Here is a 22,659-nt window from a genome sequence, read left to right on the forward strand (position 1 = left end):
GACAGGCCCGGAAGAAGCTGGCTCCAGAGTCCCCGCTCCTGCCAGCCACACTGTTGTGCATCCAGAGAAACTTGGAAAACCTACTAGCCACTAAGATGGAACACCAGGAGACAGTTCAGGGAACGAGGTCCGTCCCAAGCACCGACCTGCCAAGGAGGCAGATCAGCTTTTCACAACACAACAGGACGCCGGGCGTGCACGCGCGGGGCAGCCACCCTACTCGGCGAAGGTGCCCGATCTCCTCAACTCCTGGCTAGATTCCTTTGCGAGGAAGAGACCCAGGGGCAGGAAGGGGCCAGACGGGACTTCAGTCTTCTCTGTAATGTTTTAATACTTATAAAGAAAACACACTGGAGTATTAATTGCATATGCAGCAACTAATAAAAAGAACATTTGAAACGGCCCGACCTTTCCCAGGCCAGGCACCCCAACTCATAAAATGTGGTGGGGACCGGTGTGTGAGTCAGCCGTAACAAGAATCTATTTCCATCCAGATTTGCACTCTCGTGTCAATAAAGGCAAGAACGCTCATTCGTTTTTCTTACAAAATAGCCTTGTCATCTCCTTTTAAAGTCCTTTTTGAAAAAAACGCGGCAAGCGCCATCACCCTGAAGGTTAGCAGCGGTGATTCTTTGAGCGTTTCATTTTCATACTGTTTACTCCGTGAAATATATTAACTTCGATTCAAAGGACTTTAAATCTCTTATGTAAATCTAGCCAGAGATGTGCCGGCTTTGTGAAACTCCTCTAAGGGCTCATTCATCTTTACAATCAAGGATTACTCCTGTTTCCAATCAGATGTAAAGTACTGGCTGCGGCCAGACCCAAACTGGTACACTTCAGAATAAAAGCATCACCAGACCAGGAGGGGGGAGTAAACCTGTTCTGGGAGAGCACAGACCCAGTGTGCAGAACCCCTACCCCTCCCACGCTGCCCTTTTGTTGTTCTGGGCCAGAACCCAGGTGTTTGCTGTTTGTTTTTTCAAATGTTCCAGTTTCTATTTCTCTCTGCGTGGGCCAAGCTAAATCCCATTGATGTTAATGGAAAGTGTGTGCTCACACAAAGACAGGAGCAGCTAACCTCCCTGCTGCAAATAAATACCGTCTCCTAAATTATCATATTGACTCCCCCAAATCCCCCCCAACAAATACACAGTTCCTATTAATCCCAGAGGACATGCCATCCCTTAGGCTAGAAAATGCTTTCACAAAGAGATGCAAATATAGTCCAGAAATAAATTCCAACTATGCAACTTCAGAGGTCCTTAATATCCACAGATATTTAGAGAGAGGCTTTAGTAGGGAGGACTGGGGCTGTCTGAGCTTGTAAAGGAATCAGAGGCAGGGATAGCGCCCAGACAAGCAAATCTGAAGGTGCTAAGCCTCCTTTTATAAAGTTGTACATCAAACATAGATTCGCTACAGCAAAACAAATCTATGAGCTAGAAGTCAGAAAAGTAGTTTCCTCTGGTTCAGGAGGGGGTGACTGGAAGGAGGCACTAGGGAACTAGCCTAATGGAAATGTTCTGTATTTTGACTGAGGTGCTGTTTCCATGGGTGTTGACAAATGTCAACACCCACTACATTGCAAATGTAGTATCTGTGCATAATAACAGAAAAAAAAATCTAGATTATTTGGTCCTCATACAAACAATCTTATGGATTATTTCAGAAACTGAGGAGTTTCTCCCTCTAACACATCAGTATCAAGAAAAAAAGTTATCAAAAGCTAAATCTTCACCCAATTAACAATGTCACTAGCACCAGAATTCTAAAATTCAAATGAGAGTATTTCCTGAGAATTCTCTGTCCGTTGGGAGCAACAGGAGGCTCCCCCAAATCCCATTTGCAGTATTTCATTTAATTCTTCCAACAAGCCAAGGAAGTAGAAGTGTTCGTCCCTGTTTTACAGATGAGAAAACTGAGGTTCAAACTACAGGATTTCTCAAAGTGTAGCCAGGAACCACACCTAAGCCACGTGGCCCTCAGCCCTCATTCAGAACCACTGCACCTGTTGATAGCCTCGGATTGAAACGAGAAGCCTTTTGGGGCAGAGACATTTTAAAACATGTTCTTGTCCAGAACTGGAAACTGACTCTGCACAGAAAAATTTAGGGGGAAATCAGCTGTGGTCACCTAGAAATAGATGCCATACTTTCTCTCTGACCCCAAACCTTCTCTGCAGCCCCTGGGAAGAGGCAAAACAATAAGACCCACAGCCCCTCGCAGTCCTAAACCTTCGCAGGAAAAGCTGGCTGTAGAAGAGATACAGGTGCACAGTCACAGACCTCAGGGCCTCCGGAGGCTGCTGTCAACCTGCCTGTGGCCACAGTTCTGGGGAAAACAGGTGAGTCGGCCGGGAGCCGGGCCCATGGCAGAGGTGCCAGGGGACACAATGACTGTGTGATGAAGGCCGGGCTTCACTCCAAACATCACTTCAGGGGAAGACATAGGCAGGAGCTGGGGCCGGGCCCTCTGACTTAGAAGGGGGTTGGGGGGGTCCTCTAGGCCACCCCAGTGCCCAGCACGTGCTCCAGCCCACCTGGACTGGACAGGAGGGACATTTTCACTAGGGATGTTTTTATGTTCCATGCATCATGTGAATGGATTACCTTTCAAATAACTATACTTCAAAAAGGTAACCAATAAAAGGCAACAGGATAAACTGTATTTTATATAGGGACTAACTTTTTAAAAATAAGGCACTTAGGGTTTGACTCTGTATAGGTATGTAGTGAACAGAGGAACTAAAAAACTCAAATAAAATTGGGGTATTTCATATAAAACTCGCAAGTTTCTAACTGTTGGGTCTCACAGCTGCCCTGGTCCAGGTCTGCACCTGCAGTAGCGCCTTCCGTTTGGGACGGGACAGGAGCTCCCCAGCTCTCCCAAGGCTTGACTGCATCAGCCCGGCCTCTGAGTCTGCAGCGCTCCGGTCCGTGTGCAAGAGCACAGCACACAGACAGGAACGTCTGTTATGCGAGGGAAGGATGCGCGACAAAAGTTTGCTCCAGCTTCTAGGGTCCTACCTCCTCACATCCCATCCCAAAGGCACCGCTACTGTTCATGTGAGAAAAATCAATCCCCTCTCCTTTCTCAGGGCTGGTGCTGCTGCCCTGACTTGTCTGATAAGGCGGCACTCAGTGTGTGCACACCTACCCACGAGGGGGGCCCTTAGCCACTGGCTCCCTCTACGCTGTAAGTGCCTGCACACCAAATCCGTAGCATCTCCCACCTGCCGCCAAAAGAAAAAAAATTCTGTTCTTGTTTCTTTAAGAAGGGCTTAAATCTTTTCTATTTTAACAATCTTTCCCCGAGCAGAAATTTAACAATATTTGTGAATACAGAATCCAAGTGTTCCCCCAAATGCCACTTAACTTAGAAATAGCCTATATTTGGAGAAAAAGACATGTCATTTCCACCCTCTCCCACACCCCAGTCACACTGGGCTGCTTCCTGTCCTTCTAATGCTCTGAGACATGCCTACCGCAGGGCCTTTGCACTGCTGCTCTCTACCTGGAATACTCCTGCCCTCCTACTCTTTTCTGCCCGTTCCCTCCTCAAGAGGCTTCCCTTGGCCACACCACCGGCTAGGGCTGTCCCTCCACACCCCCACCTTTAATTATTCAACAAATATCAAATGTGCCTAGGATAGCTTATTTAGCCTGTGACCTTATTCTATAACCTTTGCAGCACTTTTCGCAATTAGAAATGACTTCATTAATCTGCTTACTGTGTATCCCCTCCGAAAACCCAGTCCACAAGGGCAGGAGTTTTTATGCATTTCATTCAACACTGTGTCCCCTGCACCCGGCCCGGTGCCTGACCCAGAGCAGGTGCTCGATAACCAACCACTTGCCAAAAGGAGGTAAGGGAGGGACACCCAGTGGCTCAGCGGTTTGGCGCTGCCTTCAGCCCAGGGTGTGATCCTGGAGTCTCAGGATCAAGTCCCACATCGGGCTCCCTGCATGGAGACTGCTTGTCTCTGCTTCTCTCTCTCTCTCTCTCTCTCTCTCTCTCTCTCTCATGAATAAATAAATAAGATCTTAGAAAAAAAGAAAAGGAGGTAAGGGAGGGGATGGAGGGGCATTCTGGTCAGTTCTGATTTCGCACACAGAGCACAGAAGCTGGTACTTTCAAACCCTCACGCTGACAGACGCGACATAAACAGAAAACGTGATCTTGAGAATCCCAATAGGATGAAGACAGAAGGTTTACCTTTCTTACTTGCCACTGGGTCCCTGGAGTCGACAGGTGGGTGAAATATACAGTAAGTAGGCAGTGAAGAAATGAATGACCGAACAACTGGTGGAGAGCATGAATGAGGAGCCCAGGCTTCCCCCACTAGTCTGATCTTGGTGGCGTATGAAAGTGTCTTCAACAGGAACATCTCGGGGAAGGGGAGGTCTGCAGGGCGTCCTGTCTCTTAAAAGACCCTACCCCATTCCAGATGCCCGGTGACAAAGAAGTGTCTCTTCCCAACATCCGCCCCCCCCCCCCGCCCCCAGGTCACTGAACACACGAGGCCAATTTACTCACCAGGGGGACCCAGTAGGTGTAGAGCGCACCGAGTCTCATCTCAGGGACAAACTGAGAGCAGGCAAGGAGTAAGAAATAGAGGTTGAAAAAGTATTTGAACTGGTTGAACAGCACCTGGGATGAGGACAGAGAGAGAGGAAGTCAGTCAGGCCTGCCTGAGGGGGTCAGGACGGTTTAGCGGGAGGTGGGCAGCAGCTGGAATGCCGTCCTACATGAGAACCCAACTCCCGCAGTACCTTCCAGGTGAGGTCTCAGCACTTCCATTGTTTAGGGAAACACACACATGGGCAATCAAAACATCACTTGTAAAAGTAAAAATATATATAATGACACACATGGAAATTACAAACACCAAATTCAAGAGAGGGGGTACCCCTGGGGGGGGGGATAGGGGGCTTCAACTTTATCTCTAATGACTTAGGTTTTTTTTTTTAATTTATTTATTCATAAGAGACACACAGAGAGAGGCAGAGACACAGGCAGAGGGAGAAGCAGGCTCCCCGCAGGGACCCCGATGGGGGACTTGATCTAGGACCCCATGATCACACCCTGAGCCGAAGGCAGACAGCTCAACCGCTGAGCCACCCAGGTGTCCCTGTTATGACTTAGTTCTCAAAAACTACTTTAGGGGCACCTGGGTGGCTCAGTCGGTTAAGCGTCGCCTTCACCTCAGGTCGTGATCTCAGGGTCCTGGGATTGAGTCCTACGTCGGGCTCTCTGCTCAGCAGGAGGATCTGCTTCTCCCTCTCCCTCTGCCTCTCCCCCTGCTTGTGCACTCTCTCTGTCTCTAATAAATAAATAATCTTTTAAAAAAAATTATTTTAAGTACAGGGAGGCCCCTCAGAAGGTGAAGAGGTTTACTGGGAAATGCCTCTGCTGTGAGACTGATCAAGAAAATGAGGCAGGGACACCTGGGTGCTCAGTGGTTGAGCATCTGCCTTCCACTCAGGGCGTGATCGTGGGGTCCTGGGATCGAGTCCCCCATTGGGGTTCCTCCAGGGAGCCTGCTTCTCACTCTGCCTGTGTCTCTGCCTCCCTCTCTCTGGGTCTCTCATGAGTGAATAAATATTAAAAAAGGGATCCCTGGGTGGCGCAGCGGTTTAGCGCCTGCCTTTGGCCCAGGGCACGATCCTGGAGACCTGGGATCAAATCCCATATCGGGCTCCCGGTGCATGGAGCCTGCTTCTCCCTCTGCCTGTGTCTCTGCCTCTCTCTCTCTCTCTGTGTGTGACTATCATAAATAAATAAATAAATAAATTTTTAATATTAAAAAAAAAAAGAAAGAAAAAGAAAAGAGGCAAATCGTCATCCCCACCCACATGGCCTCAACACCGTAAAGAAACGCAGCAGAATCCCCGCTGCACCCCGCGCGGAGAGTGGGGCGGGCGCCGCAGGACCCAGGCCGGGGCCGCGGGGCACCAATGACGCGTCCATCCGAGGCAAGTAGGAGGTAGGAGGAGGCACCTCTCGGCACCTCTCGGCCACCTCACTCTTGCTCGGCCATCGAGATACCGGTGGCCTTGTATTCCAGACAGCGCAGCTCCAACGTGGGAGAGCGTGGTCCCGTCCACACCAGAATTTCCATGAATGAGAAATAAATTTTTCTCGATTTAAGATACTGAGATTTGGGGGGAGGAGGAAGGAGGGTTGAAGGTAGCAACCAATGTATTCAGAGTTGCCCTTAAAACAACATTCAGATTGACCTTAAGCTACAGTGTTACACATTTGTGCTTCTGTAATCGCTCTCCATAAATCAAAGAGTCATTATTTTTTTTTTTTTTCCCTTCTAGCACTGGAACTGATTGCTGCCGTGGCTTCTAAAGTCAGCTGGTGTGTGTTTGGAAGCTCTGCTGGATAAAAATAGGTACTCAATTTCAGCCTGGGAGGTGGGGAGGCTTCTAGAGTACGCAGCACAGCCTGGTCTAAGTTCATGTGGGAAGGCTAGGACTCCAGAGCGTAAAATACCAAACAGAACAGAAATGCTCATTAGCAAAAACATCCACAGAAATTCTCTCTGGACAGTAGGATTAAAACCCACCTCTTAAAAATTTTTTCTATTCTTGTATCTCCCGACTACACTACAGTGAATATGCATTTCATGATGACAGGGGGAGAATTTAGGGACTGATGGGTTTTGGGTTTTTCGTGGGATTTTTTTTTTTTATTTGGTGTTTCAGTTATAATGCTAAGGTCCCTAAAATATCTTTTTCACTCTTGGGCCTAATACACCAAATAAATGTGAAGTTAGCTTCAGAAGGCAGCCCCCACCGTCCCCACCTCACCCCACCCCCGCCCCACCAGGTACTCAGGACCAGCAAAGATGAACAGCCAGCAGCTAAGGCAGCCTGGAAAACACACAGGCAATTCAGCCACGGATCTTGGTCTCCTAAAACTGGTACCCAGTGCTTACATCTGGTGTGAGGAGGGCAAAAAGGGTGTGCTCTCTGGCCTTACGTACCCCAGGAAGAAAGGTGAAGAAGTTGTACTTCTGATTGTTGATGACATTTCGAGGGTACCTCTGGTCCCTCTTCTCGGGATGCCCCAACCACACAGTGCGGGGCCTGGGTTCCCCTCCGCCACAGCATCTCAGCCACTCACAGCACCTGTGGGGAAGACAAAGTCATGCTGTCAAGGCCATGTCCACACCTGTCCACTCTTCTCCGAATGTTTTTCCCTAAAGCATCTTCACTGGGTCAGGACATCAGCCACCAATGGGGCTTGGTCTGTCATGAGAGGGGAAAACAGAGCCAAGGCCTCTAAGAAGCTGTGATCCAGATAGAAGATGCCTTGCGCCCAAGCCCCAATTACTTACTTCAAAATGTAAGATTCATTTTTTTTAAAGTTTGTTTTGTTTTTTGGGTTTTTTTTAAGATTTTATTTATTTATTCATGAGAGACACAGAGAGAGAGAGGCAGAGACACAGGCAGAGGGAGAAGCAGGCTCCATGCAGGGAGCCCGACGTGGGACTCGATCCCAGGTCTCCAGGATCACACCCTGGGCTGAAGGCAGTGCTAAACCTCTGAGACACCCGGGCTGCCCATAAGATTCATTTTTAAAATGCGATTTAAGTTTAAAAAGTAAAGGTACAGCAACACATTACCACTATTAAGTTCACATTTTGCTGATGAGAGAGGAAAGCTTGCAACAGTTAAATAGAGCACCTAGGGAGAACCTAATTCAGACTTCTACCTCAATCTGTGTTTCCCAAATTGCAATTCTAATTACCCAAATAAATGTCTCTTTGCTTTAAAAAAAAAAAAAAAAAAAAGGGCAGCCTGGGTGGCTCAGCGGTTTAGCGCCGCCTTCAACCCAGGGTGTGATCCTGGAGACCTGGGATCGAGTCCCACGTCGGGCTCCCTGCATGGAATCTGCTTCTCCCTCTGCCAGTGTCTCTGCCTGTCTCTCTCTCTCTCTCTCTCATGAATAAATAAATAAAAATCTTAAAAAAAAAAAAAAAAAAAAGATAAAAAAACAAAGCACCCAAGTTTGCCAGGATGTGAGAAACAGAGGAGTCTGGCCTTGAACCACTTCCATCTTATTCAGAAACCTAGTGTCTCTCCAGCACCCCATGCTGTCAGGGTTGCTGGTTCTACCAAGATAACCAGGTAAAGGAGAAGGAGAAGAATCTCCTCTCCACACCTGGGTCTCCTTTCAGTGACACCCCAGAGGAGCCAGCCAGGAAGACAAAGGCTCAGGGCCTGCGTCCCCTGGAGCCGGGCCAGGAAGACAAAGGCTCAGGGCCAGCGTCCCCTGACCGCTCCCGCCCCAGCTGTCTGGGCTGTCCTGCAAGGTCAGCTCATTAGGACACCTGCTCCCGGGTGCCCCACACCAGGCAGGGCAAAGCAGGCAGCTCCAGCAGAACAAAGACACTCTGAAAACACCCCAAAAAGGCAGCTCATCCTTCCAGAGAGCCCATACACAAGGCATTTCAAGAATCACAAGCCCCCCTAGGCACTGTGATACAAACACCCCCGGCCGAATCACTGGCCTCAGCTCCCACACACACAGGCCAGGAGGGAGAAACCCGAGTCCGGCCAGTCCCTTGTGACACTGCCAAGTGAAGTGAAACCAAGCCAAGGAGATTATGACGTATGCCATTAGTGATCCACCGAGGCCCACCCTTCTCCCCCTCATCCTATGGGCCAGGCAGGTCCTGGTGGGGTGCTGGGGTACAGAGCAGAGCAAACACGGTCCCTGGGTATCAGCAAGCTGCCTGCCCAGATGCTCAAAATTTCCATGATGAAACACAATGCTCTTTCTTAAAAATAGCATCTTCATTCCAGTAAATGGGTGCTCGGGTGGAGTGGAGTGATAAGGACAGGCTTCACTTCTAGTAACTCATCCGCATCGGCCCCGTTTTAAGTCGTCCAAAGGCCAAAGACAGAAGCCTCGAGGAGTCCAAGGCCACTGCTGCCTGTGGATGGGAAGCACCCAGGCTGGCCATGTGGGGACATGCACCGAGTGCTGAATGAATGCAGGAGGCAGGGAGGAGGGCGGGGGGATGCATTTGACAGGGAGCACACCTCTCTACTTGTGGAAACCATCCTGCCGGTCATGACTGAGCCGTCTGTGGACCAGCAATCCTCTCCCCATCCTGTAATGATCCTGTAATGATGGCTCCCATAGTTCCAGGTTTCTAAAGAAAGCTGAAGAATGGATTTAAGAAAACCAGGCATCAGGCCGACTGTTTCTATGAGTTTTGTCTGTTTCGTCTTAGCAGGTTCTGCACGGCAGGCCACCGGGTTAAGCCGATTCATGACTTAACCTGCAGGAGTGCGTGCCAGGACAAAGGAGCAGGGTAGTCACTGCAGCAGGCCCCTGGGAAGGCACCTCACCGTTCATCAGAGGGGGGCTGCTGCAATCAACATTCACAAGTCTCTCAAGAAGAGAGCGGGCTGGGGCAGCCCCGGTGGCTTAGGGGTTTAGCACCGCCTTCAGCCCAGGGCATGATCCTGGAGACCCCAGATCCAGTCCCACGTCGGGCTCCCTGCATGGAGCCTGCTTCTCCCTCTGCCTGTGTCTCTGCCCCCCACCCCCGCCCCTCTCTGTGTGTGTGTGTGTGTGTGTGTGTGTGTGTGTGTGATGAATAAATAAATAAAATCTTTAAAAAAAAAGAGAGAGAGCGGGCTGTGTGTGCTAAACCACCCTCTTCTGCAAGATACACTAAATCAAAAAGCAAGAGGCTGAGAGGTGTGTCCAGGATGCTATCCTTTTTTTTTTTTTTTTTTTAAGATTTTATTTATTAATGAGTCACAGAGAGAGGCAGAGACACAGGCAGAGGGAGAAGCAGGCTCTATGCCGGGAGCCCGAGGTGGGACTCGATCCCAGGACCCCAGGATCACAACCTGAGCCAAAGGCAGATGCTCAATCCCTGAGCCCCCCACGTGCCCCCAGGATGCGATTCTTTGCACGAAAGCAAGAGGATACTCATGCAGACATGCTTCAAATGCAGCATTGCTCTGGCACTGGCTCCCTTTGGGAAAGAAGAAGTGGGGAGACCCCTTCCCATATATTCTTTAGTTACATTCATATTATCTAGGGACACACTGTGGTTCTTTCCCAGCTAACTTCCTAAGAGCAAGCATTTATTAAACGTCCAGCAGGTACAAAGTACTACGCCAGGTCTGTGAGGACCAAATGTTGGAACGGGATCCTTGCCTTCTGCTTCCTCACAGCCCCACTGCAAAACAGGGTAAGTGTTTGGCACAGGATAAAATGAAAACTTTGTGTCATGGAGCCCAACATCACTAGCCCCGAGGCCATCTCATTCAGCCAATCTGACGGTTACTGCATTTCCTCCGTGTCTGCATGCGCCGGGTATCATAACCTGCACACTTCCAACACTTGATCAACTCGGCTTTCAAGTCAACAGTATTTATTGAACATTTAACAGCAACGATAATGCAAAATCACTGCCTCTTTTTTGTCACCTGTTCATTCACCTACGACATCTTGTGCACTCATTGTGCTGGGCCCTCCCCTGGTCACTTGGAAGTGAACAAAACAGACAGCTCCTCCCCTCTCTGGCACTTATACTCTAGTGGAGGGAGGCAGACACTAAACCACCATCCAAAAATCAAAAGCAGGCCCCCGGCAAAAAGAGGGCATGGGGGAAGGGTGTGGCTTGCGAAGATGGGGTGGTCAGGGTGGCTGGTGTGACAGCTGAGCTGAGACACAAGGAGTAACAGGCAGGCAACCGTGCAAGGGAATACACTCTGGGCAGATTAGAAGGGAACCCCGAGAGCAAAGACCCAGGGGTGCAGAGCGCCTGGGCGGCTCAGCAGTTAAGCATCTGCCTTCAGCCCAGGCAAGGCGTGATCCCGGGGTCGTGGGATCGAGTCCTGCATCGGGCTCCCGGCATGGCACCTGCTTCTCCCTCTGCCTGTGTCTCTGCCTCTCTCTGTGTGTCTCTCATGAATAAATAAATAAAATCTTAAAAAAAAAAATATCCAGAGGTGGGGAGCTGCTTACACATTTGCATAGAAAGGCAGGTGTGTACCAACCACAGGGGAAGGCAGGAAGGAAGGAGGAAGAAGGAGGAAGAGCGGCCAGAGGACACTGGGCCTCGTCTCTGGGCCAGGGAGTCTGCATTTTACTCCATGCACAGTGGGGATCATTGAAGGCTTACAAGCAGGAGGTGTCATGATCTGACTGACACTTTATTTTTTTTTTTAAAGATTTATTTATTTGACAGAGAGTGCAAGCAGGAACAAGGAGAGCTGCAGAGAGGCAGAGGGAGAAGCAGGTGCCCCTCCCCCATCAGGAAGCCGGATGTGGGGCTTGATCCCAGGACCCCAGGATCGTGACCTGAGCCAAAGGCAGACGCTTAACCGACTGAGCCACCCAGGTGGCCCTGACTGACACTTTTAAAAGTTCCTTCCAGCTGCTGTGCAGAGAAGATGCTGCAGTGGGTTCAGAGTAAAAACAGATTAAGAGGTATGAGGTTAATGGGACACCTGGGTGGCTCAGCGGTTAAGTGTCTGCCTTCGGCTCAGGGTGTGAACCTGGAGACCCCGGATCAAGTCCCACATCGGGCTCCCTGCATGGAGCCTGCTTCTCCCTCTGCCTGTGTCTCTGCCTCTCTTGGTGTGCCTCTTATGAATAAATAAATAAAATATTTTTTTTTAAAGAGGTATGAGGTTTATTTTGGGGGTAATGGCATGCTCGAATATTGATTGTAGTGATGGTTAACACAACTCTATGAATAAACTTAAAACTGCTAATTATACACTTCAAATAGGTGAACTTCAGGGTATGAGAACTGTATCCTAATAAAGCTATATATTAACCAAAAAAAGAAGAAACAGGGGGTCACTCAGGAAGCTACTATCATCATCCAGACAGGAAGGGACAGCAGTCTAGACTAGAGTGGGGGTAGTAGGTACAAATTTTCAAAACATTACAGACATAGAAATGTACTGTCTTTAAACAAACATTTAAAAAAATGCATCACAGGACACCTGGGTGGCTCAGGGTGTGATCCCAGGCCTGGGGATCAAGTCCCGCGTTGGACTCCCTGCATGGAGCCTGCTTCTCCCTCTGCCTATGACTCTGCCTCATTCTCTGTCTCTCATGAATAAATAAAATATTTTTTTAAAAAATGCATCAGGGCACCTGGGTGGCTCAGTCAGTTGAACATCTGACTCTTCATTTCGGCTCAGGTCATGATCTCAGGGTCATGGGATGGAGCCCAGTACCAGGCTCCACACTCAGTATGGAGTCTGCTTGAGATTGTCTCTCTCCCTCTGCCCCCTCCCTGCGCTGATGCATGTGCTTGCTCTTTCTAAAATATTAAAATCTTTTTAAAAAATTAAAATTAAAAAAAAGAAATGCATTATCTCATTTAACGTTCATAATAATCCTATGTGGTATATACAAGCATTGCCCCTATTTTCATAGTGGAGGCACTGAGCTCGAGAGGCCTCGGTGATTTGTCCAACATCTACTACTGCATTTGCTCCACGCGGAGTGGGGGAAGTTGGCCTTAAGCCCAGGCCTGTGGGCTCCAGATCCTGAGCTAAGAGCCTGAGAGCACCCTGCACTGCCACAAACAGCAGCAGCAGCACAATTCTTTTACAGCTTTTTTCCCTAGCTCTCATCATCTCATAAAGTCAGAAGAATCTTTAGGGGCCGGGAGAGGAACGGCTGTCATGCTGCTGGTACAGAAGCCCTTCTGCAGGCTCATCAGGTGCCCCACCTGCCTCACCCCCACGCATCTGTGCGCCCGTCATGAACTTCTTGCCTCTCGGCTCCAGAGCCACCCTGTGTCACCTGCTCTGGGAGAACGACCGCAGTTCCCTGCGCTCTCCTTCACAGTGTACAACCATGCTACGCTTTCTCGGCAGAGGACCCTGGGGGCCCAGGGCTGGAGGAGAGGCTCTCCTGTGATTTCCAGGCAGAGGCATCCAGTGGATCGGTGGCATGGATGTAGGGCCATCCGATGAGGCTCTGCCCAGCACCCGCCCCCCCCAGGATGTGCAGTCCCTTGGAGACCTCTCCGAGCCCCACTGTGGAGACTCTCTCGGGGCCCTTGCAAAATGGACATCCTGCCTCCTCTGCATCAGCACCCTGATGCCCTCACCTCCAGGCTCGTCTCCCAAAGTCCTCTGGTCACTGCAGCCCCCGGCGTCTCATTCCCACTGCACATCCAAGGTGTCAACCACCAGCTGTGCCTGCCGCCCCTCCTGCACCCAGGGAACCCCTTTCTGCTTGCCTCATGCCTGCAGACAGGCTCTCGGCCTGCTTTCCAACAGCCTCAACTGAACTACACCATCTCCAACTACATCCGAACTCCAGCCTTGGGGAAGGGCTTCCTTTCAAGTGCATCCTTCTGTGGGTCCACTCCCTCAGCCCAGACCACCCCAGAGTCGTCTTCTACCCTGTAATTATCCTTTATCATAATTTATTAAGTCACTTCCCTCCATCTCTCCTCCTGAGATAGCTGGGCCAGCCTCATCCCCAAGCCCCAGGGGTGGTGAGCACAAGGATCCAGGCATAGCCAAGCAGAACTCTTGACATGGTGATGGATTCAACAAAGGCCAGCGAGACCCCTGGCTGAGATGAGCACCAGAAACACTAGGAAAGAAGTACCCTTCACCCTGAGGTTGCTAAGGTGGCAGAAAGCACGTGGAGGTGCAGGTGGCCACTTTGTTCTAGTTTAGGAAAGGGTTGGCCTGAAAAAAGAGTCACCAGGAGGAATGCAAAGGTTCCTGACACTTTTGGAAAGCGCATAGGTCTTCCCATTTGTCCATTCCCTGGGCTTTTCAGCCTTAGGAATCAATTAACTGGTTTTTACTTTTGCTCAAGCCAACTTTAGTTGGGTCTGTGATAACCACTGCCCCAAGCCTCCTGTTTGATATTCCCGTCTGCCTCCTGGGTGGCTCAGTTGGTGAAGCATCTGCCTTCAGCTCAGGTCATGATCCTGGGGTCCTGGGATCAAGTCCCACATCGGGCTCCCTGCTCAGCAGGGAGTCTGCTTCTCCATCTCCTTCTGGCCCTCCCCCGTTCATTCTCTCTCTCACTCTCTCTAATAAATAAATTAAATAAAGTCTTAAAAAAAAAAAGACAATCCTATTGCTTTTGTGCGTCTCCAACTGTAAGCTTTTAAAGAGTGCAGTCAACACCGTAAAAGCCTTTGTTTTTGTTAGAACGGTACTGTCCAACGTGGTAGCTTCTACTACCTGTGGCTATTTACGTTTAAATTAATTAAAATAGAAGAACTCAGTCCTCTGTTCCCACCAGCCACATTTTGAGTGCTCCATAGCCACATGTGGCCTGAAGCTACAGACTGGATTGTGCAGATTCAGAACATTCCGGCACGATGGAAAGCCACACTGGACAGCACTGCTTCAGAACATCTCTTTCAAGACACTTCCTTCCACCTCACTCTATCTGATATCAGCACCAAAGGACCCCCACATGAGCATCAGTAAGTCACCCTCACAACCGACAGAAATCAGGCTAAGCGGTGTTCAAACACACACAGCATTTCCTGTAATATCCAGCTGCCTCTACCTTCTAACCTCATGTACTGGCTAAACTTGCTTACCCTACACTGGTGGCTCTCAGTAGGGCCACTTCTGGTCCCCCCACCCCAGGAGTACCTGGCAATGTCCAGAGACATTTTTGGTTGTCACAACTGGGGAAAGGGGCTGGGGCCAGCATCTAGTGGGGGGACTCCAGGGACACTTTTTTTCCCCCCCAGGGACACTTCTTTTTTTTGTTGTTGTTTTAATATTTTATTTATTTATTCATGAGAGACACAGAGACAGAGACACAGGCAGAGGGAGAAGCAGACTCCATGCAGGGAGCCCGACGTGGGACTCAATCCTGGGTCTCCAGGATCAGGCCCCGAGCTGAAGGCAGACGCTAGACCACTGAGCCACCCAGGGATCCCTTCAGGGACACTTCTAAACATCCAGTGGTGCAAAGGACAAACTCTACCCCACCCCACCCCACCCCCACCCCACCCACCACCACAGCAAAGAATGGTTCAACCCCAAATACAAGTAGTGCCTGAGATGAGAACTCTTACCCTAGATTTTATTTATGCAAATTTCATTTTTAAAAATTTTTTTATTTATGCAAATTTCAAAAGGTAACTTTGTACTACTGTCATAAATGGAAAACCAGTATCACTGCCATGAACACATAAACATCAAAATCAGCACAATGAAAAGCAAACAGTGTTACTAAATTCAGGCTAGATTTGGTGGCTCTCAGCCTGCAGCTCTTGCTGCTTCTCCTGTTTATACTGCAGAGACAATAGCAAGCATCTGCTGCGAAAAAGTTGGCCCTGAAAAAAAAAAAAAAAAGTTGGCCCTGGGATGCCTGGGTGGGTCAGCAGTTAAGTGTCCGCCTTCAGCTCAGGTCGTGATCCTGGGGTCCTGGGATCGAGTTCCGCATCGGGCTCCCTGCATGGAGCCTGCTTCTCCCTCTGCCTGTGTCTCTGCCTCTCTCTGTGTCTCTCATGAATAAATAAATAAAATCTTTAAAAAATAATAAAATAAAAAGTTGGCCCCAAAAGGGCTAGAAACATTGAAGGAAAATTGAAAAAGGAAGTAAGTACCTTATTGCAGGTCTCAATGCACTTTAGTTCCTGTCCATGAATTACCTGAGACCCTATCACTGCTGCTAGAGCCTTGCCTGCCCAGGTTTGGGGAACTACTATCCCACAGTAGAAGCTGTGGGCTGGCCAATTTCCAAGTGACCAAGGTCTTCCCCCCTCCCCTCCCCAAACAGGAAAAGTGGCAGCCAGGCTCCCTCTCAACATCTGGATTTATATCTGAGACTCCCTCTACCCCTCGTGGCTACCACCACCACACCCAGTCTATGGTATAGACTCCAGTCCCCTGGAGGCCCGAGAGGGGCAGATGCCTAGAGCTGTGTTGTGGCAGCTGTCACCCTAGTGTCAGGAATTGCTGCTATTATTTCTTAACAACAAACCAAGCTGTCTGTCACTTGCCATCATAAAGTAATTCTTATATTCTAGATGGGGCCAGGGATCCCTGGGTGGCTCAGCGGTTTGGTGCCTGCCTTCGGCCCAGGTGTGATCCTGGAGACCTGGGATCGAGTCCCACGTCAGGCTCCCTGCATGGAGCCTGCTTCTCCCTCTGCCTGTGTCTCTGCCTCTCTCTCTCTCTCTCTCTCTGTGTCTCTCATGAATAAATAAATAAAATCTTAAAAAAAAAAAAATCTAGGTGGTAGGGAGATGTGCTACAAGGCAGAATGAGAAATTAGGGGCACCTAGGTGGCTTTGTCAGTGAAGTGTCTGCCTTCAGCTCAGGTCATGATGCCAAGGCCTGAGGACCAGGATCGAGCCCCATAATGGTCTCCCCACTGAGTGGGGATTTGGCTTCTCCCTCTCCCTCTGCACCCCCAATCACTCTCTCTCAAATAAATAAATAAAATCTTTTTAAGAAATGAGAAATTAATGGAGAAACTAAAGAAGAAATGACAGGTGAGAGCCACAATCTCAAAATAGCAGGATCAGGGCAGCCCGAGTGGCTCAGCGATTTAGCGCCACCTTCAGCCCAGGGCCTGATCCTGGAGTCCCGGGATCGAGTCCCACGTCAGCTCCCTGCAGGGAGCCTACTTCTCCCTCTGCTTGTGTCTCTGCCTCTCTCTCTCTCTCTCTCTCTGTGTGTCTCTCATGAATAAATAAATAAAAAGCTTAAAAAAAAAAAAAAGCAGGATCGTAAGGGGTAGAATAAGGAGCACCAGCTTTTTTTTTTTTTTTTTTAGGAGCACCAGCTTTTTTTTTTTTTTTTTTTTTTTTTAATTTTTATTTATTTATGATAGTCACACAGAGAGAGAGAGAGGCAGAGACACAGGCAGAGGGAGAAGCAGGCTCCATGCACCGGGAGCCTGATGTGGGATTCGATCCCGGGTCTCCAGGATCGCGCCCTGGGCCAAAGGCAGGCGCTAAACCGCTGCGCCACCCAGGGATCCCCAGGAGCACCAGCTTTTAAGTCAAATGGACTTGGGTGCAAAGCCCAGGCCAGCTCCACACTGGCTGTGTGGCTTTGGGCTACTCCTCTTCTGTGATCTCCACTTTTCTGTCAGTAAAATGACAGTAAGACCTGCCTTGCTGAATTTCTATGAGAATGAAGGGTGGTATATATGAAACGCATAGGATAATACCTAGCACAAAGTAGGCATTCAACAAATAGTACATATATTTCTCTAATTTTTTTCAGATCAAGAAAACATAAAACAACGCTCTTACCTGTTGATAGCAACAGCTATTCAACTAGGTAAAGACGTAAGGCCAGAAATAATTTCGTTTACACTGCTTCTACTTAGGCCATTTAAACAAAGGAAAACCAAAGTAAATTTGCTTATGATTTCACTCTAAAACAAACAAAGGTTTTGATGGTGGACAGCCTGCTGACCAGATGTGCAAGGTTTCACACAATCTGGCTGAAATACAAGGGAAAGCTAATTATTACAGCGGGAAGTGCCAAGGGAATGATGTTTCTGGAAAAGGTAACTACTGTCACAAGGAGCTGGCCTCCAAAGAAATGATCATCTCTGCTCTGGGTGTAACCACAATCAGCAAGCGGTCAGTAAATACTTGCTGATTTGCCCGCATGGTGTGCTGAACTTTTCCAAAGCCAGAGTCTAGGAAGCTATAGTCTCTGTGCTGATGCTGGGAAGATCCAGTCAGAATGTAGAAAAAAATTAAAAGCAATATGGAAAAAAAAAAGTCTACAGGACTGGTTCTCAATGGGAGAGGAGGGCTTGGGGGGGGGGGGTTCCCCCCTGCCCTGGGGACACTTGGCAATGTCAAGAGACCTTTGGTCGTCACAACTGCAGGTGCAGGGAGGTACCACTGGCATCTAGCGGGTAGAGGCCAAACACCCTACAATGCACAGGACAGCCCCACACAGAGGATTATGCAGCCCCAAATGCCAACAATCCTGAGTTTGAGAATCCAGTCTAGAGCAGCACTGTCTTGATACATTTCTACAGTGACAGAAATGTTCTCTATCTGCATTGTCTAACACAGCAGCCATAGCCACATGTAACTGTTGAGCACTCAAATGTGAGATTTAAATTTTATTCCATTAATTTAAATAGCCCCATATATCTAGTGTGTACCATATTGGACAGCAAGTCTAAAGAATGGAACTCAACTTATTAATAAGCCTACATGCTGGGGGAGGAGGGTTGCTGGAAGGCATGGAAAGGAAGGTATAAGGGAAAATTTTGACCTGTATCCTAAAAACATCTAGGAGGCTAAATGTTATGTTTTTGTTTTTGTTTTTTTAACTAGGGGAATATAAAGTCCAAAGTCAGCGGCACCTGGCTGGATCAGTTGATAAAGCATGGGAGTCTTGATCTCAGGGTTGTAAGTAACTCTACACTCACCCCACAATGGGTGTAGAGATTACTTTAAAAAAATAAATAAGTAAAATCATTAAAAGTTAAAAATTGAAATAAAATTTTAAGTCAGAAAGAATGCAAAAAAGGAAGCTCGTACTTTGAAGTCTGAACATATCCCTGGACACAGCAGTGCTACTGACTGGTGGAAAAACCAGGGCATATCAAAGAAAAAAGCCAAGTCAATGTGGAAATTTCTCTTTAAATGAAAACAGGTCCTCTGATGTAGCAAGTCTACCTGGAGGGACAGACTGTGTATGAATTAGGGTACGGGTGAGCAACAGGAAAGGTACAAGGATGCTCACAGCGGCCAGAAAGCAAAACCCTAGACACGAATGAATGCCCATCAGAGAGGAACCAGCTGAACAGTGGACCTGTACCAATAAGAATACAGCAGACGCACACACGGACAGGGCAAGCAAGAGCCAAGTGACAAAGTAGGAGGGGGAGAAAACATAAAGCAAGAGATATGCAATTTATTATGCTGTATTTTAAGAAAAATAACCAAGGATAGTATATTCATGGGAAAATAATGCTGAGAAACACATAAGCACACACACACACCAGACTGTTAATTCTGGTTCTCCTGGGGGAAGGGGCAGTCACGGGTGGCAGGATCTGTCACCTTCCCTACTTCTCCTGCTGTAAGTCTTTCCTGAGTGGTCTCTTGCTGCTCACCAGTGCAGGACACCTCATACTGCATTCCAGCCCCACAATGAGTAAATCAACGTGGACTCAAGTCCAAGCCTTTCTCCCTTCAGCCCAGGTCCTCTGTGACCAAGCCAAAGCCAATGAGCTCCAGAACTCTGCTCTTCTCCAACTTCCAACCCCTGTGCAAGATTCATTCACCCGAGATCTCCTTGGGCAACCCCTTCCGCTTCTCCTACTCATCCTTCAAAACCCAACCATGTGCTCGTCACAAAGAGAAAGGGGCTCTCTTCTCCCTTAGACTTTACTTGACTGTTTCTTTCTAGAACATGCAAATCTATGGAAGCCCAGCAAGCAATGTATAAATGAACAAAAATAAACACAAGGTCTGGAGGGACAGGGCGCACTGAGGAGCCCAGACCTGCGGGAAGGAAGGCCACCCTAGCTCGACCAGGATACTTTCTCACACAAGCTTCACACAACAGACCATGAGATTTTTCAAGCTAAAGACAAAAAGCACAGATTCTGAAGCACAAACCCTCAGCTTCTAAGTGTTGGTAACTGATGCAATGTTCAGATATTATATAAAACTAAAATCACACTGAGGTGTCATTTTTTACTTTGCATGATAACCAAAATCAAAAAGCTTAACAACCTGTGTTGGTCAGGATGGGCAAACAGACACTTTCACTGCTGGGAGGAGCCTAAATCCTATAACCTTGGGGGAAGGCAAGCCGGTAACAGCTCTCAAAATTACAAATGCATTCACTTTGACCCACTGATTCCCCTTCAAGACATTACGTATGTTCTAACATGGGCACAAAGACATGTTCAACGTCATTCACCCTAACATTGCTAGTAATAATGTACCATTAGAAATAACCTAAGTGTCCATCAATGGTGGATTAGTTATATTAAGTATGGTAAATCCATTCAATGAAATCCTTTAAAACCATTTAAAAAAAAAAAAAGGAACGGAAAAGCTTTTTATGTACCAATATGGAACGAGCCCAATGTGTACTGTTAAGTGAAAGAAATATGTCCTGCTGCGTGAGGTATATTAGCAACCGGGAAAAAAAGATCAAAATCTATGTGTGTGTGTTTAGGTGGATAAATATAAAATGCATGGGCCTTCTTTTGGAAAATGGTTAAAAATTCTCTAGGATGACACAGAAGAAATTGATAAGGGGCTGCCTGGGAAGGGCACAGGGTAGCCAAGGGTGGGGGCAAAGGGAGGCTAAGTTTGCAACACACACACCTTCTGTACCTTTTAAACAGTGAACTATGTGACAATGATTGTGTAATTTTTTTTTTTAATTTACAAACAAAACAAAAAACCCCACCCTGCTCCCCACACAGCACACAGCTGACAGCCTGCAGCCTCGGATCTTGGCCACAAGCCCAGAGGTCAGAAACCAGACACTATTTGCCTCACACTCCAGATCTGGTATACAGGAGGCGCTCAGTTGCCCTGTGTGGGTTGAGGAGCCTCTCCTAGCCTCTCCCCCGCCCCTGCCCGCCCCCCCAGCACCCAGACACCTGCTGCCTTACCAGGTGCTTTTACACTGTATCTGGGCCACCTGCTCACGGGTCCTAAACCAGGTGGGTGCCACAGCAGAGCCAGTCGTGTCACCTCCCTTAACCCTTACCAGAGTCCTGCAAGGCAGACCTTCGCCCTCCTGGAGATGAGCGAGCTGGATCCCCAAGAGTCCTGCGGCGGGTGAGGACAGAGCCAGCCGCGGGTCCAGCAGGCTGACCTCAGAGCCAGCGCCCTGAACCACGGCGTTTGGAAATCTCACCCCACGGGAGCATCGGAGAGCTGCCTCCGAACTGTCTAGACAGCAACCTAGGCCTCCCACGACAGGGACACAGCAGGGACACAGCAAGGGTCCCCGGCAGCCGCCTGGCTCCACTCCCCAGCACCGTCAGCCTTAACCAGGCTAACACGCCTACTCTGCTTCCATGGGCCACATGCTCTGGGGGCTGGGCGCTCTGCACACACCAACTCATTCCCCCTCAAAACCACTGCACTATTACCATGCTCATTTACAGGGAGGGGAACTCACTTGCCCAAGGTCATACAGCCAGTAAGTGGCAGACACCACACTTGCACCAAGACAGTCTTGCTCGAATCCACGCTCTCAACCTCTCATGGTCCTCGATCCTCGGCAACCAGCCCTGGCCTTGGAGAGCCAGCACCTCCACAGGAGCCCTTTCCTGCGGGGACTCCGGCTCCTCCCCTGCTCCCATGGAGACGGGACTGCAGCCACTGCTACAGCCCGGCTCCACCTCGGGCGTGGCTTTGGCACCGGGCCGGCCCCAGGAAGGCCAAGACAGACGTTTCTAAGGGTGCCTGCCCGTGACATGCCAGAGGCTACAACACGAGTCCCTTGTAAGATGCTGACGTCTGGAAGCAGGTAGTGGAGCTGCTGAGGGTCGGGCACACTGTCGGCTCAGGTGGGGAAGAGCACTCCCCAGGCAGCGAGTTCACACCTTTTCTAACATCACCGTGCGGGCCACCCTGGGCTCCAGCTACTGCACCGCAGACCTCCGCTCTCTGCAGGGAAGCCAGACCTTACTGCACTTGGCCCTGGTGTCTACACACAGCTCTGTCACGGCAACCATCTATGGGAAGATTTTCTTGTATTCATTCAACAAATATTTATCAAGTGCTTGCAGACTCCCAAACATACCTTATATAACTACCAAACATACGACAGAATGGATGGTGATCGGTCCAGTCCACCCAGTACATCTACAGAGGATATACTGGGCAGTGAGCATCTCCCCGGCCAATCATAGGTTTTTTCTGTCCTCCACACGGACCCCTCTCACACATCAATCAACAGGAAGCCCCATTTGTGGTAAACAGAGAAAGAAAAATGTGTGTTTTTACTTCTTTTTCTCTTTTTAAACCTTCCCAATCTCATGGACACACACTGGACAAAAGGCAAAGTAAAAATAGATGGGCGAAGAAGGCCATCACCCATATCCTGACCCTGGAACATAAGCCAACTCTGGCTTTCATAGGGTGAAAGAGCCCTTCCACAAAGCCATTTGGTTAGAGCCTCACAGAGTCCTTAGATAACCATGTGCTCCATGTAATCCAGTAAACTGAAGATTCTAGCCTATCAAAATTTTCCAAATGTGGGGCACCTGGGTGGCTTAGTCAGTTGGGCATCCAACTTTTTATTTCGGCTCAGGTCATGATCTTGGGGTCATGGGACTGAACCCCTCATCAGTCTCCATGCTCAGTGGGAATCTGCTGAAGATTCTCTGTCTCCTTCTCCCTATGTCCCTCCCCTACTCCATGTTCTCTTGTTCTCTTTCTCTCTAAAATAAATAAATAAATCTTTAAAAAGAATTTTCCAGGGACACCTGGGTGGCTCAGTCTATTAAGCATCTGTCTTCAGGTCAGGTCACAATCCTTAAGTTGTGGGACCAAGTCCCGTGTCAGGCTCCCTGCTCAGCGGAAAGTCTGCTTGTCCCTCTGCCCCTCCTACCTGCTCCTCCTCTTTCTCAAATAAATAATAAAATCTAAAAAAAAAAAAAAAAAAAAAATTCCAAATGTAGGAGAGAGCTTATGCC

At 48.8% G+C, this 22,659-nt stretch overlaps 1 protein-coding gene across 2 annotated transcripts in view; it reads right to left on the bottom strand.

Moving 5' to 3' along the window:
• ATP9A (ATPase phospholipid transporting 9A) overlaps positions 1-22,659 on the bottom strand; it is a 132,282-nt gene that overhangs the window by 93,654 nt on the left and 15,969 nt on the right. The window contains exons 1-3 of one of the 2 annotated variants that reach the window (XM_077873595.1): positions 21,138-21,293; positions 6,998-7,142; positions 4,540-4,653 (exon numbers count right to left, since the gene is read on the bottom strand). In XM_077873595.1, coding sequence (XP_077729721.1) covers positions 4,540-4,653; positions 6,998-7,142; positions 21,138-21,151 — 273 coding nt within the window. In that variant the 5' untranslated portion in view covers positions 21,152-21,293. Of the gene's footprint in view, positions 1-4,539; positions 4,654-6,997; positions 7,143-21,137; positions 21,294-22,659 lie in introns of those variants that run through there. The other variant, XM_077873593.1, reaches the window with a different exon arrangement.

This window comes from Canis aureus, chromosome 26 (genome assembly GCF_053574225.1).
Source record: "Canis aureus isolate CA01 chromosome 26, VMU_Caureus_v.1.0, whole genome shotgun sequence".
Taxonomy (NCBI): domain Eukaryota; kingdom Metazoa; phylum Chordata; class Mammalia; order Carnivora; family Canidae; genus Canis; species Canis aureus.